Source organism: Scyliorhinus canicula, chromosome 1 (genome assembly GCF_902713615.1).
Source record: "Scyliorhinus canicula chromosome 1, sScyCan1.1, whole genome shotgun sequence".
Lineage (NCBI taxonomy): Eukaryota > Metazoa > Chordata > Chondrichthyes > Carcharhiniformes > Scyliorhinidae > Scyliorhinus > Scyliorhinus canicula.
Genome location: NC_052146.1, coordinates 171,421,402 through 171,442,487, shown reverse-complemented (window position 1 = coordinate 171,442,487; position 21,086 = coordinate 171,421,402). Strand labels below are relative to the sequence as shown.

Below are 21,086 nucleotides of genomic sequence, written 5' to 3'. Positions count from 1 at the left end.
CCACACTCCCACACTGTCCCCACACTCCCACACTGTCCCCACACTCCCACACTCCCACACTGTCTCCACACTCCCACACTGTCCCCACACTCCCCCCACACTCCCACACTGTCCCCACACTCCCACACTGTCCCCACACTCCCCCCACACTCCCACACTGTCCCCACACTCCAACACCGTCCCCACACTCCCCCCACACTCCCACACTGTCCCCACACTGTCCCCACACTCCCACACTGTCCCCACACTCCCCCCACACTCCCACACTGTCCCCACACATTCCCACACTGTCTCCACACTCCCACACTGTCCCCACACTGTCCCCACACTCCCACACTGTCCCCACACTCCCACACTGTCCCCACTGTCCCCACACTCCCACACTGTCCCCACACTCCCCCCACACTCCCACACTGTCCCCACATTCCCACACTGTCTCCACACTCCCACACTGTCCGCACACTCCCACACTGTCCCCACTGTCCCCACACTCCCACACTGTCCCCACACTCCCACACTCTCCCCACACGCCTACACTGTCTCCAAATTACCACACTGCCCCACACTCCCCCCACACTCCCACACTGTCCCCACACATTCCCACACTGTCTCCACACTCCCACACTGTCCCCACACTGTCCCCACACTCCCCCCACACTCCCACACTGTCCCCCCACATTCCCACACTGTCTCCACACTCCCACACTGTCCCCACACTGTCACCACACTCCCACACTGTCCCCACACTCCCACACTGTCCCCACACTGTCCCCACACTCCCACACTGTCCCCACACATTCCCACACTGTCTCCACACTCCCACACTGTCCCCACACTGTCCCCACACTCCCCCCACACTCCCACACTGTCCCCACACATTCCCACACTGTCTCCACACTCCCACACTGTCCCCACACTGTCACCACACTCCCACACTGTCCCCACACTCCCACACTGTCCCCACACTCCCACACTGTCCCCACACTGTCTCCACACTCCCACACTGTCCCCACTGTCCCCACACTTCCACACTGTGCCCACACTCCCACACTGTCTCCACACTCCCACACTGTCTCCACACTCCCACACTGTCTCCACACTCCCACACTGTCTCCACACTCCCACACTGTCCCCACACTCCCACACTCCCACACTGTCTCCACACTCCCACACTGTCTCCACACTCCCACACTGCCCCCACACTCCCACACTGTCCCCACACTCCCACACTGTCCCCACACTCCCACACTGTCCCCACACTCCCTCCACACTCCCACACTGTCCCCACACTCCCACACTGTCCCCACACTCCCACACTGTCCCCACACTCCCACACTCCCACACTGTCTCCACACTCCACACTGTCCCCACACTCCCACACTGCCCCCACACTACCACACTGTCCCCACACTCCCACACTGTCCCCACACTCCCACACTGCCCCCACACTCCCACACTGTCCCCACACTCCCACACTGTCCCCACACTCCCACACTGTCCCCACACTCCCACACTGTCCCCACACTCCCACACTGTCCCCACACTCCCACACTGTCCCCACACTGACTCCACACTCCCACACTGTCCCCACATTCCCACACTGTCCCCACACTGTCCCCACACTCCCCCCACACTCCCACACTGTCCCCACACATTCCCACACTGTCCCCACACTGTCTCCACACTCCCACACTCCCACACTGTCCCCACAGTCCCACACTGTCCCCATACTCCCACACTGTCCCCACATTCCCACACTGTCCCCACACTCCCACACTGTCTCCACACTCCCACACTGTCCCCACACTGTCCCCACACTGCCCCCACACTCCCACACTGTCTCCACACTCCCACACTGTCCCCACACTCCCACACTGTCCCCACACTCCCACACTGCCCCCACACTCCCACACTGTCCCCGCACTCCCACACTGTCTCCACACTCCCACACTGCCCCCACACTGTCTCCAAATTCCCACACTGTCTCCACACTCCCACACCGTCCCCACACTCCCACACTGTCTCCACACTCCCACACTGTCTCCACACTCCCACACTGTCCCCACACTCGCACACTGTCTCCATACTCCCACACTGTCCCCACACTGTCCCCACACTCCCACACTGTCCCCACACTGTCCCCACACTCCCACACCGTCCCCACACTCCCACACTGTCCCCACACTGTCCCCATACTCCCACACTGTCCCCACACTGTCCCCACACTGTCTCCACACTCCCACACTGTCCCCACACTGTCCCCACACTGTCCCCACACTGTCCCCACACTGTCCCCACACTCCCACACCGCCCCCACACTGTCCCCACACTGTCCCCATACTGTCTCCACACTGTCCCCACACTCCCACACCGCCCCCACACTGTCCCCACACTGTCCCCACACTCCCACACCGCCCCCACACTGTCCCCACACTGTCCCCATACTGTCTCCACACTCCCACACTGCCCCCACACTGTCCCCACACTGATCCCATACTCCCACACTGTCCCCACACTCCCACACTGTCCCCACACTGTCCCCACACTGATCCCATACTCCCACACTGTCTCCACACTCCCACACTGTCCCCACACTCCCACACTGCCCCCACACTCCCACACTGTCCTCACACTCCCACACTGTCCCCACATTCCCACACTGTCCCAACATTCCCACACTGTCTCCACACTCCCACACTGTCCCCACACTGTCCCCACACTCCCACTCTGTCCCCACACTGTCCGCACACTCCCACACTGTCCCCATACTCCCACACTGTCCCCACACTCCCACACTATCCCCACACTCCCACACTGTCCCCACACTCCCACACTGTCCCCACATTCCCACACTGTCCCCACACTCCCACACTGTCTCCACACTCCCACACTGCCCCCACATTCCCACACTGTCCCCACACTCCCACACTGTCCCCATACTCCCACACTGTCCCCACACTGTCTCCACACTCCCACACCGTCCCCACACTCCCACACTGTCCCCACATTCCCACACTGTCCCCATACTCCCACACCGCCCCCACACTCCCACACTGTCTCCACACTCCCACACTGTCTCCACACTCCCACACTGTCTCCACATTCCCACACTGTCCCCACACTGTCCCCACACCGTCCCCACACTCCCCCCACACTCCCACACTGTCCCCACACTGTCCCCACACTCCCACACTGTCCCCACACTCCCACACTGTCCCCACACTCCCACACTATCCCCACACTCCCACACTGTCCCCACACTGTCCCCACACTGTCTCCAAATTCCCACACTGCCCCCACACTCCCTCACCGCCCCCACACTCCCACACTGTCCCCACACTCCCACACTGTCCCCACACTGTCCCCACACTCCCACACTGTCCCCACACTCCCACACTGTCCCCACACTGTCCCCACACTCCCACACTGTCCCCACACTGTCCCCAGACTCCCACACCATCCCCACACTCCCACACTGTCCCCACACTCCCACACTGTCCCCACACTCCCACACTGTCCCCACACTCCCACACCGTCCCCACACTCCCCCCACACTCCCACACTGTCCCCACACTGTCCCCACACTCCCACACTGTCCCCACACTCCCACACTGCCCCCACACTCCCACACTGTCCCCACACTCCCCCCACACTCCCACACTGTCCTCACACTCCCACACTGCCCCCACACTCCCACACTGTCCCCACACTCCCCCCACACTCCCACACTGTCCCCACACATTCCCACACTGTCTCCACACTCCCACACTGTCCCCACACTGTCCACACACTCCCACACTGTCCCCACACTCCCACACTGTCCCCACTGTCCCCACGCTCCCACACTGTCTCCACACTCCCACACTGTCCCCACACTCCCCCCACACTCCCACACTGTCCCCACATTCCCACACTGTCTCCACACTCCCACACTGTCTCCACACTCCCACACTGTCCCCACACTCCCCCCACACTCCCACACTCCCACACTGTCTCCACACTGTCCCCACACTGTCCCCACATTCCCACACCGCCCCCACACTGTCCCCACTGTCCCCACACTCCCTCACTGTCCCCACACTCCCACACTCTCCCCACACGCCCACACTGTCTCCAAATTCCCACACTGCCCCCACACTCCCCCCACACTCCCACACTGTCCCCACACATTCCCACACTGTCTCCACACTCCCACACTGTCCCCACACTGTCCCCACACTCCCCCCACACTCCCACACTGTCCCCACACATTCCCACACTGTCTCTACACTCCCACACTGTCCCCACACTGTCCCCACACTCCCACACTGTCCCCACACTGTCCCCACACTCCCACACTGTCCCCACACTGTCTCCACACTCCCACACTGTCCCCACTGTCCCCACACTCCCACACTGTCCCCACACTCCCACACTGTCCCCACACTCCCACACTGTCTCCACACTCCCACACTGTCTCCACACTCCCACACTGTCCCCACACTCCCACACTCCCACACTGTCTCCACACTCCCACACTTTCTCCACACTCCCACACTGTCTCCACACTCCCACACTGCCCCCACACTCCCACACTGTCCCCACACTCCCACACTGTCTCCACACTCCCACACTGTCCCCACTGTCCCCACACTCCCACACTGTCCCCACACTCCCACACTGTCCCCACACTCCCACACTCCCACACTGTCTCCACACTCCCACACTGTCCCCACACTCCCACACTGCCCCCACACTCCCACACTGCCCCCACACTGACTCCACACTCCCACACTGTCCCCACTGTCCCCACTCCCACACTGTCCCCACACTGCCCCCACATTCCCACACTGTCCCCACACTCCCACACTGTCCCCACACTCCCACACTGTCCCCACACTCCCACACTGTCCCCACAGTCCCACACTGTCCCCACACTTCCCCCACACTCCCACACTGTCCCCACACTCACACACCGTCCTCACACTCCACACTGTCCCCACATTCCCAAACTGTCCCCAGACTCCCACACTGTCCCCACACTGTCTCCACACTCACACACTGATGAGCCATCAATTGCACGAGAGACGAGTTGCTATGCAAAAGTTAGGCTTTAATAAGCTAGAACTTAGCCCTGCAGTTGTCTACAATAAAATGGACGACTGCCGGGTGCTCCGACTAGAACATAGAACATAGAACGATACAGCGCAGTACAGGCCCGTCGGCCCTCGATGTTGCACCGACATGGAAATAAACTAAAGGCCATCTAACCTACACTATGCCCTTATCATCCATATGCTTATCCAATAAACTTTTAAATGCCCTCAATGTTGGCGAGTTCACTACTGTTGCAGGTAGGGCATTCCACGGCCTCACCACTCTTTGCGTAAAAAACCCACCTCTGACCTCTGTCCTATATCTATTACCCCTCAATTTAAGGCTATGTCCCCTCGTGCTAGCCACCTCCATCTGCGGGAGAAGGCTCTCGCTGTCCACCCTATCTAACCCTCTGATCATTTTTTATGCCTCTATTAAGTCACCTCTTAACCTTCTTCTCTCTAACGAAAACAACCTCAAGTCCATCAGCCTTTCCTCATAAGACTTTCCCTCCATACCATGCAACATCCTGGTAAATCTCCTCTGCACCCGTTCCAAAGCTTCCACGTCCTTCCTATAAGGCGCCGGAATGTGGCGACTAGGGGCTTTTCACAGTAACTTCATTGAAGCCTACTCGTGACAATAAGCGATTTTCATTTTCATGAGGCGACCAGAACTGTACGCAATACTCCAAATGCGGCCGTACTAGAGTTTTGTACAACTGCAACATGACCTCATGGCTCCGGAACTCAATCCCTCTACCAATAAAGGCCAACACACCATAGGCCTTCTTCACAACCCTATCAACCTGGGTGGCAACTTTCAGGGATCTATGTACATGGACACCGAGATCCCTCTGCTCATCCATACTACCAAAAATGTTACCATTAGCCAAATATTCCTTATTCCTGTTATTCTTTCCAAAGTGAATCACCAAACACTTCTCCACATTAAACTCCATTTGCCACCTCTCATCCCAGCTCTGCAGCTTATCTATGTCCCTCTGTAACCTGCATCATCCTTCCGCACTGTCTACAACTCCACCGACTTTAGTGTCGTCTGCAAATTTACTCACCCATCCTTCTGCACCCTCCTCTAGGTCATTTATAAAAATGACAAACAGCAACGGCCCCAGAACAGATCCTTGTGGTACGCCACTCGTAACTGAACTCCATTCTGAACATTTCCCATCAACTCCCACTCTCTGTCTTCTTTCAACTAGCCAATTTCTGATCCACATCTCTAAATCACCCTCAATCCCCAGCCTCCGTATTTTCTGCAATAGCCGACCGTGGGGAACCTTATCAAACGCTTTACTGAAATCCATATACACCACATCAACTGCTCTACCCTCGTCTACCTGTTCAGTCACCTTCTCAAAGAACTCGATAAGGTTTGTGAGGCATGACCTACCCTTCACAAAACCATGCTGACTATCCCTAATCATATTATTCCTATCTAGATGATTATAAATCGTATCTTTTATAATCCTCTCCAAGACTTTACCCACCACAGACGTTAGGCTCACTGGCCTATAGTTACCGGGGTTATCTCTACTCCCCTTCTTAAACAAAGGGACCACATTTGCTATCCTCCAGTCCTCTGGCACTATTCCTGTAGCCAATGATGACCTAAAAATCAAAGCCAAAGGCTCAGCAATCTCTTCCCTGGCTTCCCAGAGAATCCTAGGATAAATCCCATCAGGCCCCGGGGACTTATCTATTTTCACCTTGTCCAGAATTGCCAACACTTCTTCCCTACGCACCTCAATGCCATCTATTCTAATAGCCTGGGTCTCAGCATTCTCCTCCACAATATTATCTTTTTCTTGAGTGAATACTGGCGAAAAGTATTCATTTAGTATCTCGCTTATCTCCTCATCCTCCACACACAACTTCCCACCACTGTCCTTGACTGGCCCTACTCTTACCCTAGTCATTCTTTTATTCCTGACATACCTATAGAAAGCTTTTGGGTTTTCCTTGATCCTACCTGCCAAAGACTTCTCATGTCCCCTCCTTGCTCGTCTTAGCTCTCTCTTTAGATCCTTCCTCGCTTTCTTGTAACTATCAAGCGCCCCAACTGAAACTTCATGCCTCATCTTCACATAGGCCTCCTTCTTCCTCTTAACAAGAGATTCCACTTCTTTGGTAAACCACGGTTCCCTCGCTCAACCCCTTCCTCCCTGCCTGACTGGTACGTACTTTCAAGAACATGCAATAGCTGTTCCTTGAACAAGCTCCACATATCCAGTGTGCCCAACCCTTGCAGCCTACTTCTCCAACCTACACATCCTAAGTCATGTCTAATGGCATCATAATTGCCCTTCCCCCAGCTAAAACTCTTGCCCTGCGGGGTATACTTATCCCTTTCCATCACTAACGTAAAGGTCACCGAATTGTGGTCACTGTTTCCAAAGTGCTCACCTACCTCCAGATCTAACATCTGGCCTGGTTCATTACCCAAAACCAAATCCAATGTGGCCTCGCCTCTTGTTGGCATGTCAACATATTGTGTCAGGAAACCCTCCTGCACACATTGTACAAAGAACGACCCATCTAATGTACTCGAACTATATCTTTTCCAGTCAATATTTGGAAAGTTAAAGTCTCCCATAACAACTACCCTGTTACTTTCGCTCTTTTCCAGAATCATCTTCGCCATCCTTTCCTCTACATCCCTAGAACTATTAGGTGGCCTATAGAAAACTCCCAACAGGGTGACCTCTCCTTTCCTGTTTCTAACCTCAGCCCATACTACCTCAGAAGAAGAGTCCCCATCTAGCATCCTTTCCGCCACCGTAATAGTGTCCTTGACTAGCAGCGCCACACTTCCCCCTCTTTTGCCCCCTTCTCTGACCTTACTAAAACACCTAAACCCCGGAACCTGCAACAACCATTCCTGTCCCTGCTCTATCCATGTCTCTGAAATGGCCACAACATCGAAGTCCCAGGTACCTACCCATGCTGCCAGTTCCCCTACCTTATTTCGTATACTCCTGGCATTGAAGTAGACACACTTCAAACCACCTACCTGAACACTGGCACCCTCCAGCGAAGTCAAATCTGTGCTCCTGACCTCTATACTCTCAATCTCCCGTACCCCAAAACTACAATCCAGGTTCCCATGCCCCTGCTGAATTAGTTTAAACCCCCCCCAAAGAGCACTAACAAATCTCCCCCCCCAGGACATTGGTGCCCCTCAGGTTCAGATGTAGACCATCCTGTCTATAGAGGTCCCACCTTCCCCAGAAAGAGCCCCAGTTATCCAGAAATCTGAATCCCTCCCGCCTGCACCATCCCTGTAGCCACGTGTTTAATTGCTCTCTCTCCCTATTCCTCATCTCACTATCACGTGGCACGGGCAACAACCCAGAGATAACAACTCTGTTTGTTCTCGCTCTGAGCTTCCATCCTAGCTCCCTAAAGGCCTGCCTGACATCCTTGTCCCCTTTCCTACCTATGTCGTTAGTGCCAATGTGGACTACGACTTGGGGCTGCTCCCCCTCCCCCTCCCCCTTAAGGACCCGGAAAACACGATCCGAGACATCACGTACCCTTGCACCTGGGAGGCAACATACCAAACGTGAGTCTCTCTCGCTCCCACAAAATCTCCTATCTGTGCCCCTGACTATTGAGTCCCCAATTACTAATGTTCTACTCCTTTCCCCCCTTCCCTTCTGAGCAACAGGGACAGACTCCGTGCCAGAGGCCCGTACCCCATGGCTTACCCCTGGTAAGTCGACCCCCCACAAGTATCCAAAACGGTATACTTGTTACTCAGGGGAACGACCGCAGGGGGTCCCTGCACTGACTGCTTCTTCCCAGTCCCTCTTACAGTTACCCATCTATCTCCAGTGTTTGGTGTAACTACTTCCCTGATGCTCCTATCTATGACCCCCTCTATCTCCCGAATGATCCGAAGTTCATCCAGCTCAAGCTCCAGGTCCCTAACACGGTTTTTGAGGAGCTGGTTCCCAGTGATGGCTATAATACATACCCAGAACTTTAAAAGTAAGAATGGAGGGTGGGAGTGGGGGAACGATGGATTTCAGTGCTGAGGGCAGGAGCAGGAGCACTGGGGAAAGGGTCATGTGCACAGGTAGACCAGAAAATAGGAAATCTCTGGCAGCCAGTGTGAAAGTGAAGCTTGTGCCAGTAAATAGAGACTTTGACACTGTTTTAACAATCTTAAACAACACACCATTAAGTGAGTCAACATTAAATGGAACTTGTGTCGGTTGAGATTATATAAAATCAAAGTGTGTATCCTTCTGTTACAGCCAATAAAAACATACAATGTAATATTCCATTACATCATCTGCATTCCTCATATTCACAGTAGCACAGTGGTTAGCACTGCTGTCTCACAGCACCAGGCACTCGGGTTCAATTCCAACCTTGGGTGACTCGCTGGGTGGACACAGTAAGAAGTCTTACAACACCAAGTTAAAGTCCAACAGGTATGTTTCAAACACGAGCTTTCGGAGCGCAGCTCCTTCCTCAGGTGAATGGAGAGGTATGTTCCAGAAACATTTATATAGATGATGTACCATCGATTGGACGCGAGACACGATGATGATCCAAACTGTGGCTTTAATCAGCTAGTTGTTAGCCCGGTGGTCGACTACAGAGAAAGGCCGACTGCCGGGAACTCTGGGTACTTATACCCCTCCTCGGAGGCAGGGTCTACTTGCCTCTCGACCAATTGGTGAGCAGTCACATGACTGGTCCCAGCCAATCGGACGAGAGGCACATGACCAGCCAGAGCCAATGGGAAACCAATGCTCTGCACCAATGGCAGTGCTCACATTCATACCATCACAATAGACAAAGTCAGAGATGCTGGACAATGCTTGGAATGCGAGCATTTGCGGGTAATCAAATCATTACAGATCCAGGGAGAGGGATAATCACAGGTTAAAGAGGTGTGAATTGTCTCAAGCCAGAACAGTTGGTAGGATTTTGCAAGTCCAGGCTAGATGGTGGGGGGTGAATGTAATGCGACATGAATCCAAGATCCCGGTTGAGGCCGCACTCATGCGTGCGGAACTTAGCTATAAGTTTTTGCTCGGCAATTCTGCGTTGTCGCGTGTCCTGAAGACCGCCTTGGAGAATGCTTACCCGGCATCTCCACATCTCTGGGTGGAGTTTACACTTTCTCCCCGTGTCTGCTTGGGTTTCCTCCGGGTGCTCCAGTTTCCTCCCACAGTCCAAAGATTAGGTTAGGTGAGGTGGATTGCCCATGCTAAATTGCCCTTAATGTCAAAATGTCAGGTTGGGTCATAGGTATAGGGCGGGGGAGAGGGCCTGGGAGGGTGCTCTTTCAGGGGGTTGATGCAGATTTCAGGGGCTGAATGGTCTCCTTCTGCATTGTAGGTATTCTATGAATCATATGACTGTATCAATTTAGTGTAAAATGAAAAACATTTTTATGGATCTGTCAATGATGATTAAGTCGTTTATGTTGGAATATTCAAGCCATCATTAAAACTGTCTATTTCCACCTCAGTAACATCAATCACTCAACTTCACTCCTGTCTTGGCCCATCTACTGCTGAAACCTTTATCCACGCCTTTGTCACCTCGAGACTTGACTATTCCCACACACTCCTGGCTGCTCTCCCACGCTCTCCCCTTCATGAACTTGGTTATCCAATACTCTGCTGCTTTAAACTTGCAGCAAGTCCAGTTCCCCAGTCACCCCTGTGCTCGCTGACTTATAAGGGCTCCTTGTTTTTTTTTTATAAATTTAGATTACCCAATTATTTTTTCCAATTAAGGGGCAATTTAGCGTGGCCAATCCACCTACCCTGCACATTTTTGGGTTGTGGGGGCGAAACCCACGCAAACACGGGGAGAATGTGCAAACTCCACACGGACAGTGACCCAGAGCCGGGATCGAACCTGGGACCTCAGCGCCGTGAGGCGGTTGTGCTAACCACTAGGCCACCATGCTGCCCATAAGGGCTCCTTGTTAAGCAACATCTTGATTTAACTTCTCGGGCTGGATTCTACGCAGTGGGGGCGGAGAATCCACTTTCATGGCGAAATTGGGCCCGGTGCTGGTGCGGCGATTCTCTTGGACCCTAGAATCGGCGTGATCGCAGAGTACGCTGTGCGGCTGGGGGCCCATTGACAGAGGCCCGCCCAGTCCACTCCCAACCGGCCGAGTTACCGACAGCGTTGAACTAACCACCTATTGACAGTCGGGATGGTGGCATGGCGGCTGCGGATTCAGTCCACGGCCGTCCTGGTCGGGGGCGGGAGGACCGACACCGGAGTACTTGTGCGAGGTTAGATGCTCCGGCGGCCGATCAGGGAAGTCTAATTTTTGTGTCTTGCTCCGTGGTCCGAGTCTGCCATGGAGCTCGGCGCGGCCGCTGGAGACCGCCGCCATGCTCATGTGCGGACTCCAAACCGGAAGTGCGGGGGCTCATATTCGTAGCTAAAGCAGCGATATTTACTCTGGGTCCCTGCTAGCCCCGTGCAGGGCAATGGATTAGCTGTACGTTTTCCCAGGAATCTCTGGAGTAAAACTCCAACGTTCGTACACCGGCATGGGGACATAGTCCCATTTTTGGGAGAATCCATCCCCTCATTCTTGATCTCAAACCCTTCCGGGGCCTTTCCCCTCCCTATCTCCGTGATCTCTTCCAAACCCTCAGCCCTCTGAGATATCTGTGCCCCTCTAATTCTGGTCTCTGATGCATTCCCATTGATTATTGTCCCACGACTGGGGGCCATGTCTGCAGCTGCCCGGAACCTGAGCTCTGGAATTCCCTCCATTTCCCTCTCCACCCCACGTTCCCTCCTTTGAGACTTCTTCGAACCCAACTCTTTGATCAAGTTTCTGAGCAGCTCTGTGTGGCTTGGTGACATGTTTTGAGTCATATTATAAAGCATTTCCGCCATTATAGAAAGGGCATATATAAATGCAAGTTGTTATTGTTTTTGAATCTTACTAACCAGGAAATGCCTGTGACAATCTGCATACATCAGCACAGAATGTCCTGTTGAAGTGTGCCGTATCAGGTAGATGAGCTAACAAAACCTACACTCCTCTTCTCTCTACCTTTACAACAATTTCAGATCAATAAATATATCCGGAGAACAGATGAAAAGTCTTGGACCCAAGCATCCATTTGTTTGACGAATGGGGGTGGAATCCGTGGGCCTATTGATGAGCTCAGTGACAATGGTATGTGGGTCGGCTATTATTTTCTTTAAATAAGAAGACGAAAATTGTACGGTATACTCCAGATGTGGTTTCCCTTGTGTCCTGTATAGCTGAAGCATAACCTCCCCACTTTTACGTTCAATTCCCTTCACAGTAAACAATAGCATTCTATTATATTCCTTCACCAGATCTTTTCCCACTCACTTAACCAATTCATGTGCTTGTGTAGCTTACTTGTTTCCTCTTTACAACTTACTTTTCGACCTGTCTTCATCAGCAAGTTTAGCAACTATACCTTCAGTCCCGTCATCCAGCTCACTGATATAAATTGTGAAAAGTGGAGGCCCCAGCACTGAACCCTGTGGCTTAACACTCGTTACATCCTGGCAATCAGAAAAGACCCTATTTATGCCCACTCTCTAGCTGGTTAACAGGAAACAATCTTCTATCCATGCTGATATGCTACCGCCTACACCATGAGCATTTATTTTCTGCAATAAATTTTGATGTTGCACCTTATCAAATGCCGTCTGGAAATCTAAGTACAGTGCACCCACCTTCATCCACAGCACATGCGACACCTGCAAAGAAATCCAATACATTGCCCAAACATGATTTCCCTTTCAACAAGAGCCATGTTGACTCTGCCTGATCACCTTGAATTTATATTTTATAGTAGCTTTAAGGTTCTACTTCTTAATTTGTTGCCTCACTCCTCATACTGACTGTGCAGAGCCTACTTCATGGCTATTTTTCTGGTACCGAAGTGGTGTCAGAAAGAACAGATTACAGCCTTGAATGACTTGTGGGCATATTGAACTTCTTAAGGAAGGCCTGTGTTTTATTAAAGAGTTACAAGCAAAGGTACTGAACAAACAATGGTTGATAATGTAAAGTGACTACTTTTGGGAAAATTCCCATGTGGATTATAGTAACAGACGTGTCCTGAGAAAACATGGAATTTCACACCTAAAAACATATGAAGTCTCACTTCAGACAGCGACACCTGAAAGGAAGACATTCATTTTTTTATTAGTTTACGGGTTGTGGGTGTCATTGGTTGGGCCAGCATTTGTGGCCCATCCCTTGTTGTCCTTTAGAAGGCGATGGTGAGTTGCCTTCTTGAACTTCTGCCATCCTTGAGATGTAGGTACATCCACTATGCTGTTAGAGAGAGAGTTCCAGGGTGTTGCCCCAGCGGCAGTGAAGGAACGACAATATAGTGGGCAGCAAGACAGCACAGTGGTTAGCACTGTTGCTTCACAGCTCCAGGGTCCCAGGTTTAATTCCCGGCTTGGGTCACTGTCTGTGCGGAGCCTGCACGTTCTCCCCGTGTCTGCGTGGGTTTCCTCCGGGTGCTCCGGTTTCCTCCCACAGTCCAAAGATGCGCAGCTTAGGTGGATTGGCCATTCTAAATTGCCCTTAGTGTCCAAAGAAAAAGGTTGGGTTACGGGGATGGGGTGGGGGTGTGGGCTTGGGTAGGGTGTTCTTTCCAAGGGCCGGTTCAGACTCAATGGGCCGAATGGCCTCCTTCTGCACTGTAAATTCTGTGATTCTGTGATTTCCAAGTCAGGAGTGGCGAGTGACTTTGAGGGGAACCTCCAGCCGGTGGGATTCCCAGGTATCTGCTGCTCTTGTCCTTCTAGATGGTAGTGGGCGTGGGTTTTGGAGGTGCTGTCTAAGGAACCTTGGTGAGTTACTGCAGTGCATCTTGTAGATGGTACACGTGGCTGCCACCGTTCGTCGGTGGTAGAGGGTTTGAGTGTTTGTGCAAAGGGGGAGCAATCAAGCGGGTGGCTATGCCTTGCATGGTTGATAATATAAATGCAAAAGACTGAACTTCAGTTTCCTGTGGCCATGGAGAGAATGGAGACTTGTTTCAACTTACCTCGGGAGTTAAATGACAGTCATCCAAGACCGGAATTGAACCTGGGACCCTGGAGCTGTGAGGCAGTAGTGCTAACTGCTGTGCCACCGTGTTGTCACCCACAAATCCTGAAAGACATGCTGCCAGGTAATTTGGACATTCTCAATTCTCCCTCTGTGTACCCAAACTGGCGCCAGAATGTGGTGACGAGGAGCTTTTCACAGTAACTTCATTGCAGTGTTAAATAAGCCGACTTGTGAAAATAAAGATTTTTATTATTTTTAGGGGACATAGGTTTAAGGTGCGAGGGACAAAGTTTAGAGGAGATGGGCGAGGGAAGTCTTTTGCACAGAGGGTAGTGGGTGCCTGGAACTCGCTGCCAGAGGAGGAGGTTTAGAATTTAGAATTTAGAATTTAGAACAGTACAGCACAGAACAGGCCCTTCGGCCCTCGATGTTGTGCCGATCAATGATCACCCTACTCAAACTCACGTATCCACCCTATACCCGTAACCCAACAACTCCCCCTTAACCTTACTTTTTAGGACACTACAGGCAATTTAGCATGGCCAATCCACCTAACCCGCACATCTTTGGACTGTGGGAGGAAACCGGAGCACCCGGAGGAAACCCACGCACACACGGGGAGGACGTGCAGACTCCGCACAGACAGTGACCCAGCCGGGAACCAAACCTGGGACCCTGGAGCTGTGAAGCATTGATGCTAACCACTATGCTACCGTGCTGCCCCTGTGAAAGCAGGTACAATAGTGATGTTGAAGGGGCGTCTTGACAAATACATCAGTAGGATGGGAATAGAGGGATACGGACCACGGACATGTAGAAGGTTTTAGATTATTCAGGCAGCATGGTCGGCACAGGCTTAGAGGGCCAAAGGGCCTGTTCCTGTGCTGGACCATTGTTTGATCTTTTGTTCTTTGATATCGGAGGATCCATTTTTTTCCTCCATGCGGGCAGATAATTTGAATTTGAGTGCATGAAACACAATCTTCAAACCTGCTGATGACAAAAATAAGGCCTTGGTAAGCAGTGACGAGGACCACAAAAGCTTGAAGGAAAACCTTCAGAGGTTAATGGATTTGTGTTGATTCCCTTCCTGTGAAGCAATTTGCATGATTTTCTTCGATTAATGATGCTATAAGTTGATGCCACGGGGGAATAGAATGCAAATAATAATAATAATAATTGCTTATTGTCACAAGTAGGCTTCAATGAAGTTACTGTGAAAAGTCCCTAGTCGCCACATTCCGTGCCTGTTCGAGGAGGCCAGTACGGGAATTGAACCCGCGCTGCTGCCTTGTTCTGCATTACAAGCCAGTTGTTTAGCCCACTGTGCTAAACCAGCCCCTCAAACAGGTGGTAGATGCACATTTTTGTGGATGCTTGTGAGGGTTTTGCTTTGGATCTAAGAGCAATGAATGGGGCATGTAGTGATCTGCACATCTGCATGTACACAAGGGGTTAATGTAAATACACTACAACTAAGTAATCACTAGAAGGAGCACTAGAGAGGTATAAAATAATGGACAGGATCCAGCATCTCACTCTTCACAGGAACGGCAGCTAGTGAGCAGGACACAGATAGACAGCTCACAAATAACATCTAGTATAAGCTCTGGAGAGAGAATGAACCTACTCAATAAAGCATTTACTTCAACTGGAAGACTACAAGCTTTATTTGGACATAAGAAATAATATAGGGCAAAGCAATCATTCGGAAGATGGGAATACGGGCAGGTGATTATGGAGAACAATTGGTTTGAATACATCATTCCCTGAAGTGAGAACATGGATGAATAAAACCTAAAAAAGGGCAATAAACTGATGTCTTTCAGAAGTAGGGGTGCAGAGTACAATAAGAAGGAAAGAATGCAAAATGTATATAAAGTGCTGGTTAGGTCACAGTTTGTGTATCTCGAGTTACCAGTTAGGGAGCCTCATTGTAGAAAAGATGTTTGTGTCAAAGGGAGTATATAATGTGAATTCAACAGGTAGCCTGGAACTGGGACTCTTCTCATTGGAGCAGGAAATCGAATAATTGTAAAGTCGATTTTCCCTGTTTGACGGTTCAATGATAAGAAATTTACGATTCAGAATTATTCGTGAGGAATAGAACATAGAACATAGAACATAGAACAGTACAGCACAGAACAGGCCCTTCGGCCCTCAATGTTGTGCCGAGCCATGATCACCCTACTCAAACCCACGTATCCACCCTATAACCGTAACCCAACAACCCCCCCTTAACCTTACTTTTATTAGGACACTACGGGCAATTTAGCATGGCCAATCCACCTAACCCGCACATCTTTGGACTGTGGGAGGAAACCGGAGCACCCGGAGGAAACCCACGCACACAGAGGGAGGACGTGCAGACTCCACACAGACAGTGACCCAGCCGGGAATCGAACCTGGGACCCTGGAGCTGTGAAGCATTTATGCTAACCACCATGCTACCCTGCTGCCAATGAGGAGAGAGGATGGGAGAAATTCTTTACACCGTTTGTTGGAATTTTAGGACTACTTTGCCTTCGAGGGAGGTTGCCATCATGTCATATACAGAGAAAACAGCACACTTTAAAAGAAAACTGATTAATTACTTGTAGACAAGATAATTAATAAGTGAATTTGAAATGTAAAACTCTCCCGTTTGGGGATAAAAGCTCAACTAAACGAATGTAAGAAGCCGAGAGTAACTTAATAGGTTTACCTTTTATTCTCACACACAGGAAAAATATATGCAGAAAATATTCTAAGTGTTTTACCATTTGGAAATACCATTGATCTGATAAAAGTCTCCGGTTCAACTTTAAGATCAGCTTTTGAGCTTTCTGTCTGGACATACGGACATGGAAAAGGGAAGTTCCTGCAGGTGACTGGTAAGGTCATTCTTCACCGTTGAACACAAAGCTTTCCTGCAAGATAATTGTGGCTGCAATATGATAACTGATCTTCAGCTAGGGGTAACATGGTGGCACAGTGGTTAGCACTGCTTCCTCACAATGCTAGGGACCTGGGTTCAATTCCAGCCTCGGGTGACTGTCTGTGTGGAGTTTGCATGTTCTCCCCGTGTCTGCATGGGCTTCCTCCTGACACTCTGGTTTCCTCACACAGTCCAAAGCTGTGCACGTGAGGTAGTTGGGCCATGCTAAATTGGTCCTTGGTATCCAAATATGTGCAGGTTAGGTGGGGTCATAGGGATAGAACCATAGAATCCTTACAGTGCAGTAGGAGGCCATTGGGCCCATCAAATCTGCACTGACACTCTGAAAGAACACCCTATTCATGCCCAATCCCAACCCTGTTCCCATAACGGCTCCTAATCTTTAGAAACTAAGGGCCAATTTGGCATGGCCAATCCACCTAACCTACACTTTGTTAGATTGTGGGAGTAAATTGGAACACCCAGAGGAAACCCATGCAGACACTGGAAGAACGTCCAGACTCCAGATAGACAGTCACCCAAGGTCGGAATTGAGCCTGGTTCCCTATGTTAGCAGTGCTGACACTACTGTGTCACCGTAGTTTGGCTGCTCTTTCAAAGGACTGGTGTAGATGTGATGGGCTGAATGGTCTCCTTCTGCACTGTTGGAATTCTATCATTTATACCTCTTGGGATATTGTTGATTATTATTTTAACTATGCCAATGAGTCATACTCCTCAGCTAGTGTTCAAATTGCAAATGTGCAAATTTATAAATTGAAATTTATAACTGACTGAAAACACAACTCATTCAGAAAGGCGTTATATTCTTACCACCTTCTAAATGCCTTCATGTTTGAAGGCCTTTTTAATCGGAAAAATGAGAGCCTACCTCATCGGACACCAATTAGCATTCTGGGAATAGTTGGAAGTTATTTCATAAAACTAAAAATGCTAAGAAAAATATAAATTTTTTAAATTATAGTTGCAAACCAAATAACAAAAGAGAGTAGAGCAACATCAAACTTAGATACAAGATTAGATTGGAGATTGTTTTCCTTAGAGCAAAAGAGCTTGAGGGAGAATTAATAGAGGTGGACAAGATTGTGACAGATTTAGATAAGGTAGACAAAGAAAACCTGTTCCTGTTACCCGATAGAACAAAACAAGGGGATACAGATTTAGGATATTGGGCCAGATATACGGAGGGATGTGAGGACAGATTTAATAGACTCATAGAATAACTACAGTGCAGAAGGAGGCCATTCAGCCCATCGAGTCTGCACTGATCGTTCAAATGAGCACTCCATCTGCCCATCTCTGCAACCCTTAACCTAACCTGCATACCCCTGGACAGTAAGCGGCAATTTAGCATAGCGAATCCACCTACTCTGTCCATCTTTGGACTTGTTTTGTTAAATTTTGTCTAGTTTACATTAGATTTTTGATTTATATTCCATAACTCCATCCATTAACCATCAGTAGCCTTGATCATTATATTGGGCGAGGTCAGTGGGCCATTCATCTATCAATTTCCAACATCCAACTTCAGATTGGGGTCAAAGGCTGGGCTATACCCATGCAGGGCATTGCCTGCTGGGCACCAGGTCCCCACTAGCAGAAGCCTTCAGCCCATGAAGATGCTGGGCTGAGGATTTGGATGCTCCTAAGTATTCCCGTGGAACAGGAGACAAAGTCCTCAGCAAATTGAGGGCTGGAGCCTAAGCCTGGAGTGTAGGCTGAATAAGGAGGGACCAAAGGCCTTGTGAAGAGAGAGGAGACCAGACCTGCAGCCAATAACTGGAGCAGCAGGTGAAGCCTGGTGAGTCACAGTGTTGAAGAGCCGTGGCCACGGACTGGGCAAAGATTTGGGGCATTGGTTATGAAGAGTTTCAGTAAATAGTTTGTTTCTTGAAGTTAAGCTTTCCCTTGAGATTTTGTGCAACTTTGATACTGGTGAACTAAAGGAACCTTGGGCGGGATTCTCCGTTTCTGAGACTATGTGTTGACGCCGACGCAGAATTTGTGGACTTTCATGACAGCAAATTTATTTTACATTGTAATTAAATGAACTGCAACGATAAATTCTAAATTCAACTTACACTGTATGACATGATAATCATCACCGAGACATGGCTGTCAAGTCATAACAATCAGGTTACAAATCTGTACAGAAGAGTTACTCTCATAATTAAGGATGAAATCACTTAATTGATGATGAAGAGCTAAGCAGATACTACAGACTTTATGGGGAGAATTAAGAAATTGAAAATGATTTAAAGCTGGACTGGGAATTGTTGATAAATTGCCTGATGACAGCGGTGAATTGGTAGATTGTATAAATGCAGAGATTGTGAAAACATGTAGCAAAGGCAGAATAGTTTCAATGCTGGATTTTAACTTTAGTAAAGGCAGAATAGGTTTAATGAGGAATTTTTAACCCTCATAGAGACCAGAATAAACAAACTAACATACCAGAAAGATAATTAATTTCTTTTTTAAAATGTTTTTATCGAGTTTTTATATATTATATCCAACAATTCATAAATTACATATTCTAAAACCATGCCAGAAAACAACACCTACATTCATAAGCAAGTATCTTCACTACAACTGTGGCTGTGACCCCCGCTTTTGTCAGCATAAGACCATATTTTACATTCCCCAATATGGCCAAAGCACGTATTTACAAACATCTATTTACAGTTTTATTTGAGTCTCAGCTTGCCCCCAGAGCAGACGCCTGCTGATTTGTCCCTTGCATTTTTGCGTGTGCTTTTGATCCTTGTCCCTTCCCTCCCCCGCTCGCCCTTTCCTTTTGCCTCTGTCCGTTGCTCACCTGTGTCTCACATCCACCCCCCCCCCCCCCCCCCCCCCCCACCCCCAACAAACCCCCGCTTAGTCGAATAGTTGCAAGAGCAGAATTAGGACACTCGGCCCATCGAGTCTGCTCCGCCATTCAATCATGGCTGATATTTTTCACATCCCCATTCTCCTCCCTTCTCCCCATTACACCTGATCTCCTTATTAATCAGGAACTAAATATCTCTGTCTTAAAGACACTCAGTGATTTGGCCTCTACAGCCTTCTGCAGCAAAGAGTTCCACAGATTCACCACCCTCTGGCTGAAGAAATTCCTCCTCATCTCTGTTTTAAATGGCTAGTCTGAGATTGTGACCTCTATCTAGGCCTCACAGTATCCTGTAAGTTTCAATAAGATCCCCCCCCCCCAGCCTTCTAAACTCCACTGAGTACAGACCCAAAGTCCTCAACCATTCCTCACATGACAAGCTCTTCATTCCAGGGATCATTCTTGTGAACCTCCTCTGGACCCTTTCCAAGGCCAGCACATCCTTCCTTAGGTACGGGGCCCAAAACTGCTCTCAATGCTCCAAATGGGGTCTGACCAGATCCTTATACAGCCTCAGAATTACATCCCTACTCTTGTACTCTGGCCCTCTCGGCATGAATCCTAACATTGCATTTGCCTTCCTAACTGCTGACTGAACCTGCATGTTAACGTTAAGAGAATCTTGCACAAGGACTCCCAAGTGCCATTGTGCTTCTGATTTTGTATGTATTTCCCCATTCAGAAAATAGTCTATGCCTCCATTCCTTCTTCCAAAGTGCATAACCTCACACTTTTCCACATTGTATTTCATCTGCCACTTCATTGCCCACTCTCCAAGCTTGTCCAAATCCTTCTGCAGCCCCCTGGCTTCCTCAGTACTACCTGTCCCTCTACATATTTTGTATTATCTACAAACTTAGCAACAGTGTCTTCAGTTCCTTCTTCCAGATCATTAATGCATATTGTAAAAAGTTGTGGTCCCAGCACAGACCCCTGAGGCACACCACTAGTCACCGGCTGCCATCCTAAAAATGACCCCTTTTAGCCACACTGTCTGACTTCTGCCAGTTAGCCAATCCTCTATCCATGCCAGGATCTTACCCATAACACCATGGGCTCTTAACTTATTTAACAGTCTCCTATGCGGCACCTTGTCAAAGGCCTTCGAGA

At 49.9% G+C, this 21,086-nt stretch overlaps 1 protein-coding gene across 1 annotated transcript in view; it reads left to right on the top strand.

Annotated features, from left to right (window-relative positions):
* The window catches only part of LOC119969319 (5'-nucleotidase-like), a 121,772-nt gene that overhangs the window by 84,932 nt on the left and 15,754 nt on the right, over positions 1-21,086 (top strand). Inside the window, exons 6-7 of the mRNA XM_038802797.1 lie at positions 12,168-12,276; positions 16,872-17,021. Of these exons, the coding sequence (XP_038658725.1) occupies positions 12,168-12,276; positions 16,872-17,021 (259 nt within the window). The remainder of the gene's footprint in view (positions 1-12,167; positions 12,277-16,871; positions 17,022-21,086) is intronic.